The sequence below is a fragment of the Neltuma alba genome, unplaced genomic scaffold (genome assembly GCF_004799145.2).
Source record: "Neltuma alba isolate B1F8T4 unplaced genomic scaffold, ASM479914v2 tig00010192_pilon, whole genome shotgun sequence".
In the NCBI taxonomy this organism is placed as follows: domain Eukaryota; kingdom Viridiplantae; phylum Streptophyta; class Magnoliopsida; order Fabales; family Fabaceae; genus Neltuma; species Neltuma alba.
The window spans coordinates 14,572-33,702 of record NW_021635131.1 but is presented as its reverse complement, the minus strand read 5'-3'; the positions used below and the strand labels follow the sequence as shown (position 1 = coordinate 33,702).

The following is a 19,131-nucleotide window of genomic DNA, read 5'->3' as shown; positions in this document are numbered from 1 at the left end:
GAGTTAATATCTTCTTTTGACTCTGCCATGAGGATTGTGTCATCTGCAAAGAGCATGGATTTGGGGATTCTTTCTTGAATAAGTTCGGTTAGAGCATCCAGAATAATATTAAACAAATAAGGGCTGAAAGAAAATCCTTGATGTAGGCCAATCTTAATGGAGAAGTCTTTTGTCTCACCTCCAGGCGTTTTTACACTAGTAGTTACACCTTCATACATATCTTGTATGGCTTTGATATAAACTATTCGTACACTTTTCTTTTCCAAAACCTTCCAAAGTACTTCTCTTGCCATCTGATCATAAGCTTTTTCCAAGTTAATAAAAACTATATGTAAATTCTTTCTTTTATTCCTATATCTTTCCATTAACCCCCTTAGTAAATAGATTGCTTCAGTTGTAAATCTTCCCGGCACAAATCCAAATTGGTTTTCCGAAATAGAAGTCTCTAATCTCAACCTATGTTCAATCACTTTTTCCCATAACTTCATTGTATGACTCATAAGTTTTATCTTTTTGTAACTTGCACAGTTTTGAATGTCTCTTTTATTCTTGTAAATAGGAAATAAAATGTTTCTCCTCCAATCATCCGGCATATTCTTAGAGCGTAAAATTTCATTAAAAGGCTTGGTTAGCTACAATTCACCCTCCTCGTTCAAATATTTCCTGTTGGAAGCAGGCCCAATAGAGGCCCAATTGTAGCAAGCCCTAGTATCATTAGTGACTACCGTATCAAGCAATGATATTATCTACATAGTTTCTTTTTAGGGAGTTTTTTATATATTTTTCCTGATTCATTATCTTATCATTAATTTAGATTAGATTTGATCAGATTTGATCAAACCCTTCTTCCCTCTATATGTACCGATTATTTCATGAGAATAAACATCAGAGTTTTTGCGCCAAACACTGACATGGTATCAGAGCCGATATGGCCTTCAAATCGGCGCTAATGGGTACCCCACGAGCCCTCACTACCGGCGGTCCGGAAAACCCACCTTCGGCTGCGATCGGCAATGGCGCAAACAGCGAGACCGGTGCTGCAGTTAATCGACCCGTGAACCAATTCTCATCAATGGGTTCGGCGTCGGATTCACTCTCTCATCTCACCATCTCCCACAGACTCAACGGGAATAATTATCTACAATGGTCCAGGAATGTGCTTATGTTTTTACGGGGTCGACATAAGGAGAAATATCTCACCTGGGATCCCAAACCTCCGATAGCCGAGGACTCTCACTTCGATACATGGCGGGCCGAAGACAACTTGGTGATGACCTGGTTAGTACATTCCATGACCCCGGAAATCAGCGAGAATTATCTACTCGCCAGTTCAGCTCGTGAAATTTGGGAGTCTGCGAAGCGAACATATTCGGTCAAAGAAAATTCTGCTGCCATAATTCAAGTCAAACGACTTCTACGTAGTCTGGTTCAGGGAGAGCAAACGGTGACTCAGTATTTCAGTACACTCATGCGGCTCTGGTTGCAGATTGACTTGTATGATGTTCATCAATGGTCCTGCCACATCGATGAGTCATATTACAAACAAGTAATTGACCGGGATCGGTGCTATGATTTTCTCCTAAGACTGAATGATACTTATGAGGATATACGAGGCAGGATTATGGGTATAAAGCCCCTCCCATCACTTGAAGATGCCTTTAATATGGTTAAGAACGAGGAGAGTCGTAAGGCACTGCTGCAACTTGCTCCTTCAGTTTCACCTTCTACTGATGTCTCAGCCATGGTCACCCGCGGGCATCTTGAGAATGAACATAAAGGGAAAAGGTTGCTAAGGTGTGACCATTGCAATAAAAATGGTCACACACGAGATACCTGCTGGAAGATTCATGGAAAACCAGCCCACCTCAGACACCGAACAAAAGGAGACAAGGACAGTAGAGGTATGATGGTGACCAACATGCAAGACAGTGAGTTGTTGAACCCAGATGAGGTCTCTATGCTCAGAAAAATCCTAGACAGATATACTCAAGATAAACCAAGTGAGAAAACCACTCCTCAAGTCACTCTAGCCCACGCAGGTATGATTTTCTTGGCCACTCACAAAATAAAGAATGCTTGGGTGGTTGACTTTGGAGCCACAGATCATATAACTGGATTCCGTGAATTATTCTCTGACTTTAAGCCCTATTCTGAATATTCCCGAGTTCAAGTGGCTAATGATACATATGCAAAGGTCATGGGTTCTGGCACTGTTATTATCTCAGCAGCTATTACCCTATATGATGTTCTTTTTGTTCCCGAAATCAAGTGTAATTTACTGTCTGTTAAAGGTATCACCTATCAATTGAATTGCCGTGCAATATTTGACAAATTTCATTGTGATTTTCAGGAATTAGCCTTGGGGAGGGTGATTGGCAAAGCTAAGGAGTGTCATGGACTTTACTATCTTGAAGGCAACTCCAAGACCTTTATGGTTGATTCCTCCTCTGTTTCAAGTTCAGTTTTTTCTGCCATGTCCCATGATGACATTATGCTATGGCATTCTAGGTTAGGTCATCCAAATTTTAGTTACATGAAAATCTTGTTTCCCAATTCTATCAATAAAGACTTTCAGTTTCATTGTGATACTTGTCATCGTGCAAAACAAACTCGCTCAACTTATGTACCAACTCCCTACATACCCACACATCCTTTTGCCTTAATTCACAGTGATGTTTGGGGTCCATCTAGGACTGAAAATATTTCTAATGCTAAATGGTTTGTCACATTCATTGATGATCATACTCGCTTAACATGGGTGTTTTTAATGAAAGAAAAATCAGAAGTCTTCTCTCTCTTCAAGAATTTTCATGCGTTTATCAAAAATCAATTTCAAACTTCAATAAAAATTCTTCGCAGTGATAATGGGAGAGAATATGTTAATATGAATTTTCAAAAATACCTTACTGAAAACGGCATTCACCATCAAACATCTTGTGTGCATACACCACAACAAAATGGTGTAGCAGAACGAAAAAATAGACATCTTTTAGAAGTGGCAAGGGCTCTTTTGATCGATAAAAATGTTCCTACAAAGTTTTGGGGGGATGCTATTCTTACCTCTGCTTATTTGATTAACAGAATGCCTTCTAAAACTTTAAAGTTTCAGACTCCTGTTCAAAAATTCTTGGAATATTATCCTCATTTTCATCTCCTCAACACACTTCCCAAACGTGTCTTTGGATGCACAACTTTTGTTTTTGATGACCAGGGTGGAAAACTTGGTTCTAAGTCTGAAAAATGTGTTTTCCTAGGTTATTCATCTACCAAAAAGGGTTACAAATGTTATTCTCCTGCCTCTAAACGTTTTTACATTACTCTCAATGTTAAATTTGTTGAATCTCTTCCTTTCTACTCCGAATCACCCATTCAGGGGGAGAGTGATAGAGAATGGTTAATTCATGATAGTAATGGGAGTCATATCAGTGAAATCAATTGTGAAAACCAAACAACACCTAGTTATGGTCCCCAAACAACATCATCTTCCACTATCCCAGTTGACACAAATCAGCTTTCTACCTATTGTGGCCCGGCTACCGAAACTGAACAGTCCAATATGGAACCTGAACAGTCCATCACCGAACCTATCCAACCTCCAAACCTTGAAGATATACCTAGCTGCAATGCTAACCTTGAGTCTCAAATACATGAAACTGAGGAAGAGACAACAGTCAACAGAGAAGAGTCCATTGCACTACCAAGGCTGAGTCATGAAACCCAATCTGAGTCTATTTCCGAAGATCTACAATGGCCAATTGCACTAAGAAAAGGGAAGAGGAGTTGTACCAGGTATCCAATCAACAGGTATGTCTCCTATGACAAGCTTAACCCATCCTTTAAGGCATTTGTGGCTAATATTGACAAAGAAGAAATCCCAAGTTCTTTTGATGAAGCTATATGTGATCTAAACTGGAAGTTGGCAATTGAGGATGAGCTGAATGCTTTAGCTAAAAATCAGACATGGAAAATAGTAGATTTGCCACGAGGGAAATCTATTGTAAGTAGCAAATGGGTTTTCACCAAGAAGTACAATCCTGATGGAAGTATCAATAAGTATAAAGCGGGACTAGTAGCTAGGGGTTTTACACAAACTTATGGTATTGACTATCTTGAAACTTTTGCTCCGGTTGCTAATTTCAATACTATAAATGTCTTATTATCTCTTGCTGCCAATTTAGATTGGCAATTACATCAATTAGATGTTAAAAACGCCTTCTTAAATGGGGACCTAGGTGAGGAAGTGTATATGGAAATACCGCAAGGATTACGGGCCCCTGATAATCAGAATAAGGTGTGTAGACTTTACAAGTCATTGTATGGACTTAAACAATCCCCGAGAGCTTGGTTTGAAAAATTTACATGTGCTATTAAAGGATTTGGTTACAAACAATGCCAAGCAGATCATACCTTGTTTGTGAAGCATTCTAATAATAAAATTACTATGCTCATAGTCTATGTGGATGACATAGTGTTAACAGGGAATGATGTCAAAGAAATTGCAGAACTGAAGCAAAGGCTAGCTGCAGAATTTGAGATAAAGGATCTTGGAAATTTGAGATATTTTCTGGGACTGGAGATTGCTAGATCACCTAAAGGTATTAGTGTGTCACAAAGAAAATACACTATGGATCTATTAAAGGAGATCGGGATGTTAGGAGCCAGACCAGCTGAGACTCCTATGGAGCTGAACTGTAAGCTGGAAATCACACTAGACGGGAAGGCTACCAACAAAGAACGTTATCAGAAATTGGTAGGTAAACTCATATACCTATCACATACTAGACCTGATATTTCTTATGCTGTAGGGGTTGTAAGTCAATTCAGTAGTAAACCTCAAAAAGAGCACATGGAAGCTATATACCGAATCCTCAGGTACCTGAAAAATACACCTGGAAAGGGATTATTCTTCTCTAAAGGGAATAAAAAACGTGGAAATATATACAGACGGAAAGAGGGTGAACCCTGGCTTGAAAGAAGACAATGACATTGAAATATATACTAATGCTGATTGGGCAGGAGCAATTGATGACAGGCGCTCTACTACGGGCTACTGTACTTTTGTGTGGGGCAACCTAGTGACATGGAGGAGTAAAAAGCAACCTGTTGTATCTAGAAGCTCTGCAGAGGCAGAATACAGAGCTTTAGCTCTCGGAATCTGTGAAGGGATATGGGTTGTATGACTACTAAGGGAACTTGGGATTGAAACTACACCAATAAAAATGTGGTGTGATAGTATGGCTGCATTGAAAATTGCTAGTAATCCTATTCGGCATGACAGAACAAAACATGTTGAGATTGATCGTCATTTTATTAAAGAAAAGATTGAGGCTAAAGTGATTGATCTGGCCTACATTCCTACTGGAAGACAAGTTGCAGACATGATGACAAAGCCTCTAGTTCGGGCAAAGTTTGATGAACTCACAAGCAAGCTGGGAATGATCAACATCTATTCGCCAGCTTGAGGGGGAGTATTGGAAGCAGGCCCAATAGAGGCCCAATTGTAGCAAGCCCTAGTATCATTAGTGACTACCGTATCAAGCAATGATATTATCTACATAGTTTCTTTTTAGGAAGTTTTTTATATATTTTTCCTGATTCATTATCTTATCATTAATTTAGATTAGATTTGATCAAACCCTTCTTCCCTCTATATGTACTGATTATTTCATGAGAATAAACATCAGAGTTTTTGCGCCAAACACTGACATTTCCAAACTTCAATAGGAATACCATCAAGCCCAACGGCTTTACCATTGTCTATTTTCTTGAGTTGCACATTCGTTTCCCTCATTAAATAACTTGTGTAAATAAGCCTCTTATTTGTCTTTAATATCATCATCAGTAACTAGCACTTTACTATTTTTATCCTTTATACATTTCACTTGATCCAGATCTCTCTTTTTCCTCTTTTTTTGCTTCGTAATTTTGTAAATATTTCTTTCCCCGCCTTTGTTCTTGACTCCTGATAAAACCTCTCGTAAGCTTTAGTACGTGCTTCGCTCATTGTTTTTTTTGTCTCTTTTTTAGCCAAATGATACTTTTCCCAGTTTTTTTTACTATTGCACAAATGTATGGCCTTAAAACAATCTTTTTTCTGTTTGACTTTCTCTTGCACACTCTTATCCTACCACCAAGTCTCCTTATCTCTCTGACCACGACCTTTGGATTCTCTCAAAGTTGCTTTAGCTACCATACGAACTCTTGTAGCAATCTCTTCCCACATCATGTTCACATTTCTCTGCAACTCCCAGATCCCTCCCTTCCAAGGGTCCTTTTGAGTAACTCCTGCTTCTCACACTTTAACTGCCACCACTTAACCTTGGGTTTACCATTTGACTATACTTTTGTCTGAAACTCTTAAAACGTACATCAAGAATAAGTATTTTATATTGGGTAGTCACCCTATCTCCAGGAATCACTTTATAATTAGTACACAATCTTCTGTTCGTATTCTTAACCAAAAAGAAATCAATCTGTGATTTTGAGGCACCACTCTTGTACGTGATTAAATGCTCTTCTTGCTTCTTAAAACAAGTGTTGATAATTTTGAGATTGTATGGAAGAGAAAAGTCAAGAATAGATTGTCCTCTATTATTAAGCTCCCCATAACCAAAATCACCATGAGCCCCACCAAATTGTCCTGCATCCTTGCTGACATGTCTGTTAAGATCCCCATCGATAAAATTTTGCTCTTCAAGTGGTATGTTTTGAACCAACCCCTCCATGTCTTTCCAAAACTTATCTTTAAGGTGTGCTTCTGCTCCAACCTGAGGTGCATAGACACTAATGATATTGATAGCATTCTTTCCAACAATTACTCTTAAAGATATTATTCTGTTCTCAAACCTTTTAACTCCACCATATTCTTCTTTCTTGTTTCATCAACGATGATACCAACACCATTTCTTGCACTCACCTTTCCTGTGTGCTGTGTACCAAAGTTTATATCCTCCAAGTTCTGTTGCAACTTCTCCAGTCCATTTGGTTTCTTGAAGGCACAAAATATTAAGCCTTCTGTCCCTCATAACTCCTACTACCTTCATAGATTTCTCATTTAACGTCCCAATATTCCAAGTGTCAAATCTAATCTTACTCTCATGAATTAACTTCTTTGGCCGCCTTTGTCCAAGAGAGTGCGGTAGCCTTTGCTCATTTAATACTACATCTGGGTGACGATGCAGCGGCTCTAGTTCACTTTAATGAGAACTAATGAACTCTAAAAGAATATGTTATGTAATTATAATTATAAATAGGGAAATATTTGAATATGATATAAATAGGATAAATAGGATTTAAATGATATTAGTAGGACTTAGATAGGATTTAATTATATTAGTGAGATTTGGATATTTAGATAATATTTAGATAATATGAGGATATATATTTGGATTTATATCTATTAGGGCTTTTGATTATAAATAAGTACTCAGTATCCTTTGTAACTCAGTTTTGGAATGTGATTAGAAATTATTTAGTTTCTCTTGGTCTTCTCCTCTTCTCTAATTCTCCTCTGATTCTCTTACTCTTTTCCCTTCTCTTTTCTCTTTCTCTCTCCTATCCTTTACTTTCCATAACAGTGGTATCAGAGCCACTCGATTCTTGGCACCACACGTGGTCAAGAAACATGGAACTCTCTTCAGTCTCAAATTTAACAGAAAATAAAATGTGGCTTAGGCAACGTAGTAGTGTTGAAGAGTTCAATGACTTCTTTGATGGAGTCATGAGCAAAATGAAACTGCCAGAAAGGTATCATGTTATGATATATATGGCTGGCCTTAAGCAAGAATTAGCAGATATTGTGAAGCTCTTTAGGCCTATTAGTTCAGATGACGCTAAGACTTTTGCCCGTACTCAAGAAATCCTCTTATCTTGGAAGAACAAGTGCCAATCATCTCATAAGGAAAAAAAAGTTCCACTAATCAAGGAGGAGGCTTGGAAGTTCAAGAAGCAAATATCTCATATGAAGAAGAGTCCATCGAGCTACAAGAGTCAGTGGGATTCAACGAACAACCAACAACCAATGCCCAAGAAGTGTCTGTCTATTGAAGTGCAAGAACCCTTGGTGCTTAATGATCACATCAAGAAATATCTTTCATATGAGTATGGAGGTGAAGAAGATTCTAATGATCAAACAGAAGACTTGGCAGTTCAAAATATGATAAAAACACTCTCCATACTGATGACGGATTTGATGACCTTAATGAAGGAGAAGTCAAAGACAACTCTCACCAAGATTGGGTTTTGCATTTACGGGCCTTTTCTTTCAAGAAACGAGTCACAACTTCTTGTTACCATTGATCAGTTTTAATTGGGTTTCTCTTCACATTTCTCCTACAAGATTCCTGGTTCAAATTTGGTTCAAAGGCAAATTAATCAAGATGCTCTAGGGCAAGGGTCTTTTGGGGAAGGGGGTATTGTTATGTAATTATAATTATAAATAGGGAAATATTTAAATATGATATAAATAGGATAAATAGGATTTAAATGATATTAGTAGGACTTAGATAGGATTTAATTATACTAGTAGGATTTGGATAGATTAGGATATTTAGATAATATTAGGATGTATATTTGGATTTATATCTATCAGGGCTTTTGATTATAAATAAGTACTTAGTATCCTTTGTCACTCAGTTTTGGAATGTGATTAGAAATTATTCAGTTTCTCTTGGTCTTCTTCTCTTCTCTAATTCTCCTCTGATTCTCTTACTCTTTTCCCTTATCTTTTCTCTTTCTCTCTCCTATTCCTTTACTTTCCTTAACAGAATACGATCAATATAATTATTTACAATAAAAATATCAAACATAATCCTCAGGCCAAATTATATGCATGCAGGAAATGTTCCTTACAAATAAATTCTCTGTTCTTTCTTTGTAAATGAAGACCTAAAACGTTCCTATTTTATCATCAAAATTTAAAGTGATGCTGACGCTTGTGTAGTACAGTATGTTTATCATGTTATATCGTGTGTCTGATGCGGGTATGTCTAATTTTTGGAGGGATTGGTTCATTATAGTTTAGGGGGCACAGGTATTACAAAAAGTCTTGGAATGCTTTTCCCCCCTTTTTGATATTAAACCTACCCATTTACATTTCTCTCTGCCTCATCTATCTAAGCCTTCTCCCAAGACCTAAATTTAAAACTTGTTTTATATTTATATTATAGATAACACCTTTTTTTTTTTGGTAGTTTAGGACTCGATAAGTGTTCTGTTTAAATTAGGATGAATTTATCTGTTATGTCTTAGTTGTAGAAAAATTTAAAACAATGGGAATTATTACGAGATCAGAACTTTGCTGAAAATGTTGTGGGTTGCAGTACTCACGCTCAAGAAAGTATTGGAGAAGACAATTGGACAGGTTGGAAGAATAACTGAGTTGAGAATGTCTAAGTTGAGTTGACTATTTATTTGTTTTGTCATATGGAGGTATACACTAAGCAAAGGAAAACAACTCGTCACCGTGCATTTGAGAGGCACAGGAACTCTTCCAATTCACTTGACATTTTCCATTTCCTTTCCAACAACCAGACCCCTGTTATATAGTCCCTTCTCTCTTACTAACTGTCAATTATAAAATACCACAAATGCCTGCTATCACGTGGGTCACAGGATATGTCAATATGTCCCCTATGTTCAATAGCATCCCATGCTATCAAGTCTCTATCAATCCTTTAGTTGGAGTAGGAGTGTGCTTTACCTTTTATCTTGATTCTCCTATAAATGTAACACGACCTACTTCCAATATAATAAATTCAAAGGATCACTAATCTTGAATTTCTGCTTTTGGGGTGTCTGTCTTGCTACTTCAGTTGGATCTAAACTTATGAGACTTGTTTATGGAGATGATTATTTTTGAGTTTGATTATATTGTCAGTGTTATTATGTATTTTATTTTGGTTATGTTTTCAGTCGTATTTTTAGTTGAATGCAGTTGTTTTAGTCTCTTTACACTTACAAATAGTTAACTGATAAAAAAGGTTTCATGGATCATTGTAATCTCATAGTTTTACCAATATTATTGTCATGTGTAGGTTGACAAGTTGAAGGTTTTGACAGATTCTCTTGCCAACTCTGCAGTAAAAGCAGAAAAGCGAATTGCTGACAACAGGTAGAAAGATATTTCATAAACTTTTGTTTTGTTTTCTCTTTCCCAGAGTAACCTGTCCTTTGAAATCATGTTTGTTTCATAATTGACTTATTTTCTGTCATTTTTTGATGAACGATTCAGTTTCATTCTAAGGTGTACCTTGAATATGCAGAAGGCTTTTCCTCTCTTTTATAAAAGTTTTTTTTTTTTTTTTAATTTTTGGTACTATTGACATCATGGGTTGGTTGTGGGCGTACAAAACAAACTTAGAGTTCAGCATTAAGAGAACTCTATATTCTGGATATAATTCCTGGTATTTTGGTCAATGATCATTTGTGTTCATGAGTTCACAAGGTTAACATTGATCAACACTACTAGGAATTCAATTTCTCATTCGCATTTTAATTTTCTTTTAATATTAGACACTAAACTGTATCTTTTCTTTCCTCGCAATTTGGCAGACTACAAAAAGAGGAGGCACTAAAAGTTCGTGTGAGTAAAGCTGGTGAAGCTGGTGAAAAAGAAAAGGTAACATGTTTAGCAACATTGCATTGACCATGTGAGATTAATAGCTGGACTTTATGAATGAAAATGTTTTCGTACTGTGTTGAACAGGATTTTCTGGCTATAAATATGTCTGAGTTGGCTGTTGCTGTTAGAATCTGGAAAATAGAAGTAGAAATAGGGGAAAAGGGGAAGAGAGAGAAGAAAAAGAGTAGAGAAGAAGAACTCTAGAACGAGAATCTAATTCTGGAGAAGAGAGAAGAAGAATGAAAGAGATAGAGAGAAAATAAGAAAGGAAGGGAGAGAGAAAAGGGAGAGACTAGGACCAGAATCTAGTTCTAGGGAAACAGAGGAGAAAGTTAGGAAACTATATAATCATTCATTCATCCGTGTCATTGATAGAATACATGTCTAATATTTATAGCCTAATACAGCAACTGCAAATAACTACTCTTTCCTAAACATATAAAACTGACATTATCTTAAAATAACTGACATAGGATATTTGTAAAACTGATACTAACTTAAAATAACTGACATAAGACATTTATGATGGCTAATACAAAATCACATAATAGACATAAAACATAAAACATAATGCTAGTAAAGGGCGCTAGTAAAGGTATCTTTGTGTTGGCAATATAAAAATGGAAAATATTCATCTATTCCCCTTCAAAATTTTGAGCCATTTCCAAACGTGTTCTCGCAACTTTAAGAGCTAGAAAATGAATGGGTAGGCCCTTTTGGGATTTAGACCCTAAAAGTACATAATCTTTGATAATTTTAGACCCTTTTGTTCTGTCCAGTTCCCTGTTAAGCTTGTTAATATTAGATGCCATCTCAGGCTCTATCATTTTTGCTTTTAAATTAATGTGATTGAACCAAATGACAATGGTGGCGGCTTTATTTGTAAGTTGGCCCAAAATAGCAAACGGCCTATGATTAAAATGTTTAATATTTTATTGAAATAAATTTTATATTCTGAAATGTAATTTAAAGTAACCATAATGGATATTTTAAATCAATGATTAATTCTAACAATATTATTGCAAAGTCATTGCTGTGCATGTCTTCTAAGTAATTTAATGCTTTTTATAATTGACTTTTTGAAAGATTGGTCATACACAATTATATTGATAAAAGCAATTTTTAGATGATTTTTCATACATTAATTGATTCTTTAACTCAAAAACGAAACTCTTAAAATGAGTGGAACTAAATCCTGAAGAGGTTTCTTTCCCCAAAGCTGGGTGCCTTAGTGCTTGCAGCTCAGAGTTGACAGAGGATATTTTCATTACCAATGATAACTCATGACCGTTGTGATAGTTTAATTTCATCCATGTAGAGGAGCATGGTTGTTTCAATACCTTTGGAACTTGTTATGCCTATGCAACAAAATAACAAGTCATATCTCATTAAGGGGGAGTTTGGCAAACCCCAAAGCCAAAACCACTTCAAAAAAGTGTTTTCACGCAAGCCAAGACAAAACTCCTCTGACATACTTTTCTCGTACACTCTGAAATCACTCCTCCCACATACTTTTCTTGTACACTGTGAAATCACTTCTAAAAAACTCATCCAAACACCCCCTAAGTCAATGTTGTTTTAACTTCTATATTATATATAATATAATTTTATTCTGTCATTATACTTATGTAACTTTGGTATTTCCATATTATGCTGTGCATGCTTTCTTTTCTCAGGGGTTCTATATTTCATATTTTCAACTATTTTGGATATGCAAGAGTATATATCTAATATTTCTCCCCGTTATTTTTTGGGGTGTTTAAAAGGGGTTCTTGGTTTCCTTCACAAGAGCTAAGTCAGGCTGAAACAAGGAATGATTACATGGTGCTCCATTTGTTGCAAAGAGTTGACATTTATGTATTGTATATTTCATTCCTTCTTCATTCTCAGGAATTGACAGCTGAGATATCAGAACTTCAACGAAAAAAGGATGATCTTTTAGCTGAATTGAACAAGGTATTGTTCCTATGTGTTTATGGATTTTGTTTGTTTATTTTTTGGGATATTGGTGTATTGGGGAGGGGGGCCTTAAGGAACCGTATCATATGTGATGTCTTACTACCATGTTGTTTGATGCTAGTGGCATGCAGCTATTTATTTTGTCTTTCTTTTATTCTTTATTTGTATCCTGGCATACAAACCTGTCTTTGATTCTTTTGAGATTTATGGTTGGCTATCGTCTTTTCTTTATTTGTATGATGCGTCTCTTTCAATGGTTTGGTGATAAATTTTAGATATGAATATCACGAATAAATTAGATATGAATATCATGAATAAATTGGTTATAAAAATTTTATAAGACTGCATATTCAAATAATTTTCACTGCAGAAAATATGGCTAAACTGTAAGCCTATGCAGTAGTTTGACATTAGTGGCTTTCATGCTTTTTCTCATATTTTGCCATTTTTGCGGCAATATTGGAATTCTCAGTTGAACTTTCTGAATATTTTAATTCCCTGCTATTTCTTGTCTTTTTTTTTTCTCTTAAAAATATATTTTTTCAAATCTTTCTGAGTCTTTTACAGTTATTCACTCTTTCGTGAGATATTGCTACTTCAGTTTCAAGTGGCAATTATTATTCCCATCTGGTACTGTTGTTAAGGTAGCTCAGTTTACCAAGAGTATATATTTTAGGTCTTACAGAAGAACGAACTAAAGTATTTTTGAAGAATGAATTATTTGAAATCCTCATTGTTGAAATTTATCTTTTGTATTTTTTAGCGGGTGCTTATCTGTTGGTTGAATTATCTGTGTTCCTCCGTATAGTTTGCCGCAACTTGTAATGCATTCTAGTGATTTATTTGCAAATGATGTGTTAATGTTTGTGGAGGAAACCTTATACGGCCCAGGTCAAAACTTTGTGCGTAATACGCTGATGTTAAATTTTGTCTTGCCAGTTGACTTCTAATATCATTAACCTTTTTTTTTTTTTGGGTGCATTGTTGATATTGATTCCTTTCTCTTTTAACTAATCTTGTATGGTTATCATTTTGCAGCTGTTATTCATAACCTTTCTTTCTCGTAAATAATGGGAATGTGGTCTGGGTTGTAGGTCAATACATCCATGGCTGCAGCTCAAGCACGATTACGGATTGCAAAGGAAGAGCGTGACCAGTTTGAGGAAGCAAATAATCAGATGATTGAGCATTTGAAGACAAAGGTAAATTTGTTTCACTTATTTAACTGTCTGTATGCACACTATTCATAATTCTTTTCAAGATTTGCTTTATCTATACAGCTCTTGCAATTCAGTTCTCTGAAATAATAATTTGGCTGTTATTGGCAGGAAGAGGAACTTTCAAATTCAATTACCTCGTGTAAGAAAGAAGCAGATGTTATCAAAACCTGGATTAACTTTCTGGAAGATAGTTGGGTTCTCCAGCGATCAAATGCAGAGATCAATGAGAAGCAGGTCAAGTATGTAATCAAACTTGCTGAGCTTGAGTAATGTTGACTTGTGCTGATGAATGTTATGATATACACACAATACCTCTTCCACTGTCTGTTTATTCATGAGCAGTATCTAATTCTTGTGTTTTATAGCGATGAATTGGAGAAACATGAGGAGTATTTTGTGAACTTGGCCATCCAACTACTTGCCAGTTATAAGGTACTTATTTAGATAATACTTGTAAAATAATGAACTTGGCCATCTAGCCTCTTGCTACTTATAAGGTGCTTCATTTAATTTACATATGCAGATAATACTTGTATAATGACGTGATATGTATTATATGCAGAACGAGTTGGAGCCTTCTGTAAACCATATTGGAACATTTGTGGAGAACCTCAAGAATTTAAGTCCGGGGTAATGATCTTTTTTTTTTTTTGGTTCTGTCCGGCCTAATGTTGTCTTATGATGGTTGTAAAATTTTTGTGAATACAATTATTGGCAGTTTGAGTAGATATCCTGGGTTGAGTGTATATTTGTGGAACTCAAACATGTAAACTTTTTTGCTTGAGGATACAGGTCAGAGGTATCATCCAATACAAATACTGAGGATTCGGAAGCATTAAATCCTAGGAAAAATCTTGAGGAGGAATATTTGGCCTCTGAAGCCAAGGTATTGATGAAACTTGAAGAAATTTGAAACTAGTAATTGTGTTTTCGTTCGTGACCTTGCTTATATAGATATCCTCTCAAAGGAAAGTATGTCTGCGTCTTTGTTTATTTTGTGCCTTAGCTTGGTGAATGACAAGGAACAGAAAACTGGACCGGACACTAAATCGGTTGAGGTAATGATTCAAGGGTCAGTTGGTCAGACTGGGGTCATATTAAAATAATATAATTTAATTGAAAATAATAAAGTAAAATAATATTAATAATCACTAATAACAAAATACAAGAAAATATAACAATAGTTTGATTGTAACAATGACATAGTATAATAACATTGAGAATTTTGATCTTTACAATTCATCAGTAAGTAAAATTAGTAATTGTTGATATCAAAATCATCATTAAAATTCATTCAAATCTATAGTGACTGAGATATTAGGAGTTGAATAAAAAAATAGGACCAATAGTAACAAAATCATTCAAACCCGTTTATTACCTGTTCACACCGGTTTTCACCGGTTCGCTACCGGTTCAACTCTTGACTGATTTGATACAAAAACCAAACTGGACCACTAGCCGGTTCACTGGTTTTCTGGTTGAACCAGTTGGTTCGGTCCGGTTTTTTGTTTCTTGGTGATTGATGACTATTTTGAAATGCTGCGGCATGTACAACCATACTATGATAAGCATTACTGCGTCAGGGTTTTAACAATAACCCTCTGTTTGAAATTGCCTCTGTTGTATATTCAATGTCTATGAACCAAATGAATAGTAACTCATGTTCTGTTACTAATCAGTTTTTTCTGTTTCCAGATTATAACCACCTTCAGTGTTGTGGATAACATGAAACAGCAATTTTATGCTCAACAGGGGAAAATTTCCAGGTTGTGTATTCTGGGTTTGACCTTCCTGTGTATTTCCTTTCTCAAGCTCTGGATTTGTTTTGCCTTGCCAACTTCTGGATTGGTTGAAGAAATTCTGATGTCTAGATTGAGTTGTGGTTTTGAAATTACTTTTAGAAATGTTACTCCATTAGGACTTGTTATTAGTGTTTACTGGAATGATCTGGAAATTTGGCTTGCTGAGGAGTTGTGGCTTTTTCATCCAGGAAAAATGAAGAAAAGGTTATAGAGCTGTTTGATGCCATCAGTAAGTTACGAGCACAGTTCGAGTCCATCGAGAGGCCAAATCTCGAATTAGAGAAGCCTGCGCCAAATACAGAGACACCGCCCACTGAGAAACAGCATGATGGTACATCTGCTCCCTCTCAAGGTGCTGACGCTTCCAAAATGCAGACAGGCAAAAAGCCAAAGTCACCTGCCGCCAAGTCAGATCAGGTCTTGGACCATGAAGCAGAACTGGCAAAGCTTGAATCTGAGTTTGGTGGAGCTGGTCAAGAATACTCCACAGAGGAGATTGGTGATTGGGAATTTGATGAGCTTGAAAGGGAATTGACATCTGGTAATTCAGCTCCAACCCATTGAGGGAATACACAATCCTGGGATATTAATACTGGTTGTTGTAACTTTATAATGATGTGCAAGTGTCATATATATATATATATATATATGTTGACAAGCTATATTATGTGCTGTTATTGTGGCTGCACCTTTTATGAAGGTCCTTTATGTAACTGAAGAGTATGATTTCTTCATTCTTGTGTAAATTACATGATTTGTAACATGCCGATACCAAATCGTTTTTAACTTGGAAGGCAGATTGTATGTAAATTTGATGCTTATGCAATGTATATTTGGAAAGCAGCAAGCTCAGGATAACGATTTCTAACAAAGATGACGTAATGTTAATCTAACTTCTTGTCGTAGGGTTTGTGCATGAAGATGAAGCATCTTTGCAATTTTTATCTTTGTAATTAATTTTTAAATGTAACTCTTTGTATTTTTTATTTTTTTCACAACCGCATTTAATTTATGGTAAAGTTGGAAAAATATTTTAATTTGATATATATTTAATGAACTATCATTTCTTAGTTCTGATGAATTAGTTAGTGACTTGTATTGTAAACTAGAGGGAGCATTATTTTTTTTGTTCATAATTATTGAAGGCATAACAAATGGATTAAAAGTAAATACTAAAATGCAAAGATATTTGACAGTGATGATAATCATCCGAGCTCAGCTGGAATGTGCCAAGCTGTGCTGCTATTGTTTACATTTTTCTACTACTACTTATATTTCTTTCTTTTTTTTCGTTTAATAAGATCTATTTCTATTTGTAATTTATAATTTTACAGTTCAATTCAATTTTAATTTATTAGAAATGGATAGAATTTTGCAGCAAATGATTTACCACAAAAAAAATGTTAGAAAAAATCTTAAATATTAATTAGTAATACTTGGAATTATTAGGCTAGATTTACTTAATTCTAAAAATGAACTGATTACTAATTGTTTAATTCAGTTTTTTCCCCCTAAAAAATCTGTTGTTTTGGTGGAACTAACACTACCAAGCATAAAATAATTCAAATCTCCAGCCCTGCATCAAAACTTCTCAGACTTAAACGTGGCCATAAATTTTGTCCATTAAAAGAGAAACTGAAAGATAAAAGTAGATTTTGATACCAAGAAGGCATTCTAGATATAGAAGTAGGATTTTGTCTTGTCTTTTGAAGAACAGTATGATTATGAAGGGCACAAAGGCTACATATCAAAGTGGAACTCAATTTTTCTAAGCAAAAAACCTATCCAAAGCAATTTAGTGTAGTGACTTGTGACAGAGGTTGTTTTGTTGATGTTTCTTCCGTTTTGCTTGTTTTGTTTGATGTTTCCAACATTCGCAGCATCTCAGATTCTTCTTTGATGACTTCTTTTCAAATATATCTGAACTTAGCTTCTCTCTCAGCCTTAATTTGTGGATGGTGGGTCTCTCAGATTATAACATGTATGGTCCTATTTTCCCTCCATGTTTCAGTCATTGCATGTCTTTTTGTTTGATGTGAACGCAAATATATGGAATTTAAATCGTCTTTCCTATGTTTTTTCATTTGACAAACATGTTAAACCAAAAAAAAAAAATTGATACTACCACCACCATTTGTGCAGAGATGCACATGGATGGATCCTCTAATTTTGAAAAACAAAAACGATTTCTTGATCAAAAGATAGATAAATAAATAAGTGATTCACTCACAAAAACTGTGTTTATAAATTGTTATTGAAATGATATTAAACAAAGAAAGAAATTATGCTATTTGCAAGCTGAAACATGTTTATGTACATAAAAGAGGATTTGACCCTTGACTTTTACATATATTTAATTTTATCCTCATCACTTGAGCCCACCTTGAGTAGTAAATGAATAATATTTTTATTTAACAAGAAAGACATTAACGGTTTGAAAGCAGGATTTGAAGTGTTAGAATTAATTATATATTCGAACTAGTAGAAGCTTTCAGTTGCCACTAAACTATAAGATTATTGGTGTTAAACAATAATTTAAAAGTGCTGGAATCGTATGGTTGAATTACTAAAACCACAATTTGTATTAATTGTTACCAATGATTTTAGCAGTTTAAAAGACTCAAAACAATGAACTCGGTCTAATGCATACATGCACATATATATATATAAACTATGAATGATTGTGCTAGATATTAATCCTAACATGATAGAATTGAATACTCAATAGTTTGTATTACTTCCAATTCTTAATATAAGAGCTGGTTTCATATTTAATTTGATCCTAAATATAAGATCCAAGCTACCTATCTCTCATATTTATCTATTTTTTTAAAGTAGTCTTTGTAATAGTTACACATATTAAAGGTTTTATCAAATATCCCTCCGTCCTTATTATAAGAGACATTTGATGCTTATAGCATGTTCCTAAATATAAGAGACACTTAAAAGTTGTCTCTATTTTTTGTGTTGATTTCCTATTTACTCATATTTATGTCTCCAACTCACACTCTCTCTCCTTTCCACTTCTCTTTCTTTTAAGAATTTACTATTGTTCTCTCATGCTTCTCTCTAATTAATGAGGGCTTTTTGGAAAAAAATTATATTTTTTACATATTAATTGTTCTTAACTATTTTAACTGTTTTTTTGATCAACGTAATTCGGTTATCGTCTCTTATATAAGGAACTAGTAAATAGTAGTTCTCTAATACATATAATTAATAAGAGTATTCTAGGAAAGACACACATGATTATTACAAATAACTAACTTAATAAACCTTCTTAATATACTCAAATTAGTTAACTAGCTTTTATATTAAGGACCGAAGGTAGTATAAAATAATGTGCACACACACATATAAAGTTTAACCAAATTAATAGAAACCAAAAGATTGCCGAATAACAATCTTTTGTATTAACAAATAAGTGCAAAAAGCACTGAATAGGCAAGAGTCCAGATCACAATGTATAAAGGTAAAGCCGAAAAGATGGTGGTGTTTGTACCTTGTAGTGTCTGTTTGCAAAGAAACA

The 19,131-nt window shown here is 35.0% G+C and overlaps 1 protein-coding gene across 1 annotated transcript in view; it reads left to right on the top strand.

Annotated features, from left to right (window-relative positions):
- Positions 1-16,241, top strand: part of LOC114754813 (uncharacterized) — a 32,260-nt gene extending 16,019 nt beyond the window's left edge. Inside the window, exons 9-18 of the mRNA XM_028943648.1 lie at positions 10,035-10,111; positions 10,552-10,618; positions 12,512-12,577; positions 13,675-13,782; positions 13,909-14,039; positions 14,166-14,232; positions 14,363-14,430; positions 14,593-14,686; positions 15,496-15,566; positions 15,791-16,241. Coding sequence (XP_028799481.1) covers positions 10,035-10,111; positions 10,552-10,618; positions 12,512-12,577; positions 13,675-13,782; positions 13,909-14,039; positions 14,166-14,232; positions 14,363-14,430; positions 14,593-14,686; positions 15,496-15,566; positions 15,791-16,166 — 1,125 coding nt within the window. The 3' untranslated portion in view covers positions 16,167-16,241. The remainder of the gene's footprint in view (positions 1-10,034; positions 10,112-10,551; positions 10,619-12,511; positions 12,578-13,674; positions 13,783-13,908; positions 14,040-14,165; positions 14,233-14,362; positions 14,431-14,592; positions 14,687-15,495; positions 15,567-15,790) is intronic.
- Positions 16,242-19,131: the final 2,890 nt, after the last annotated feature.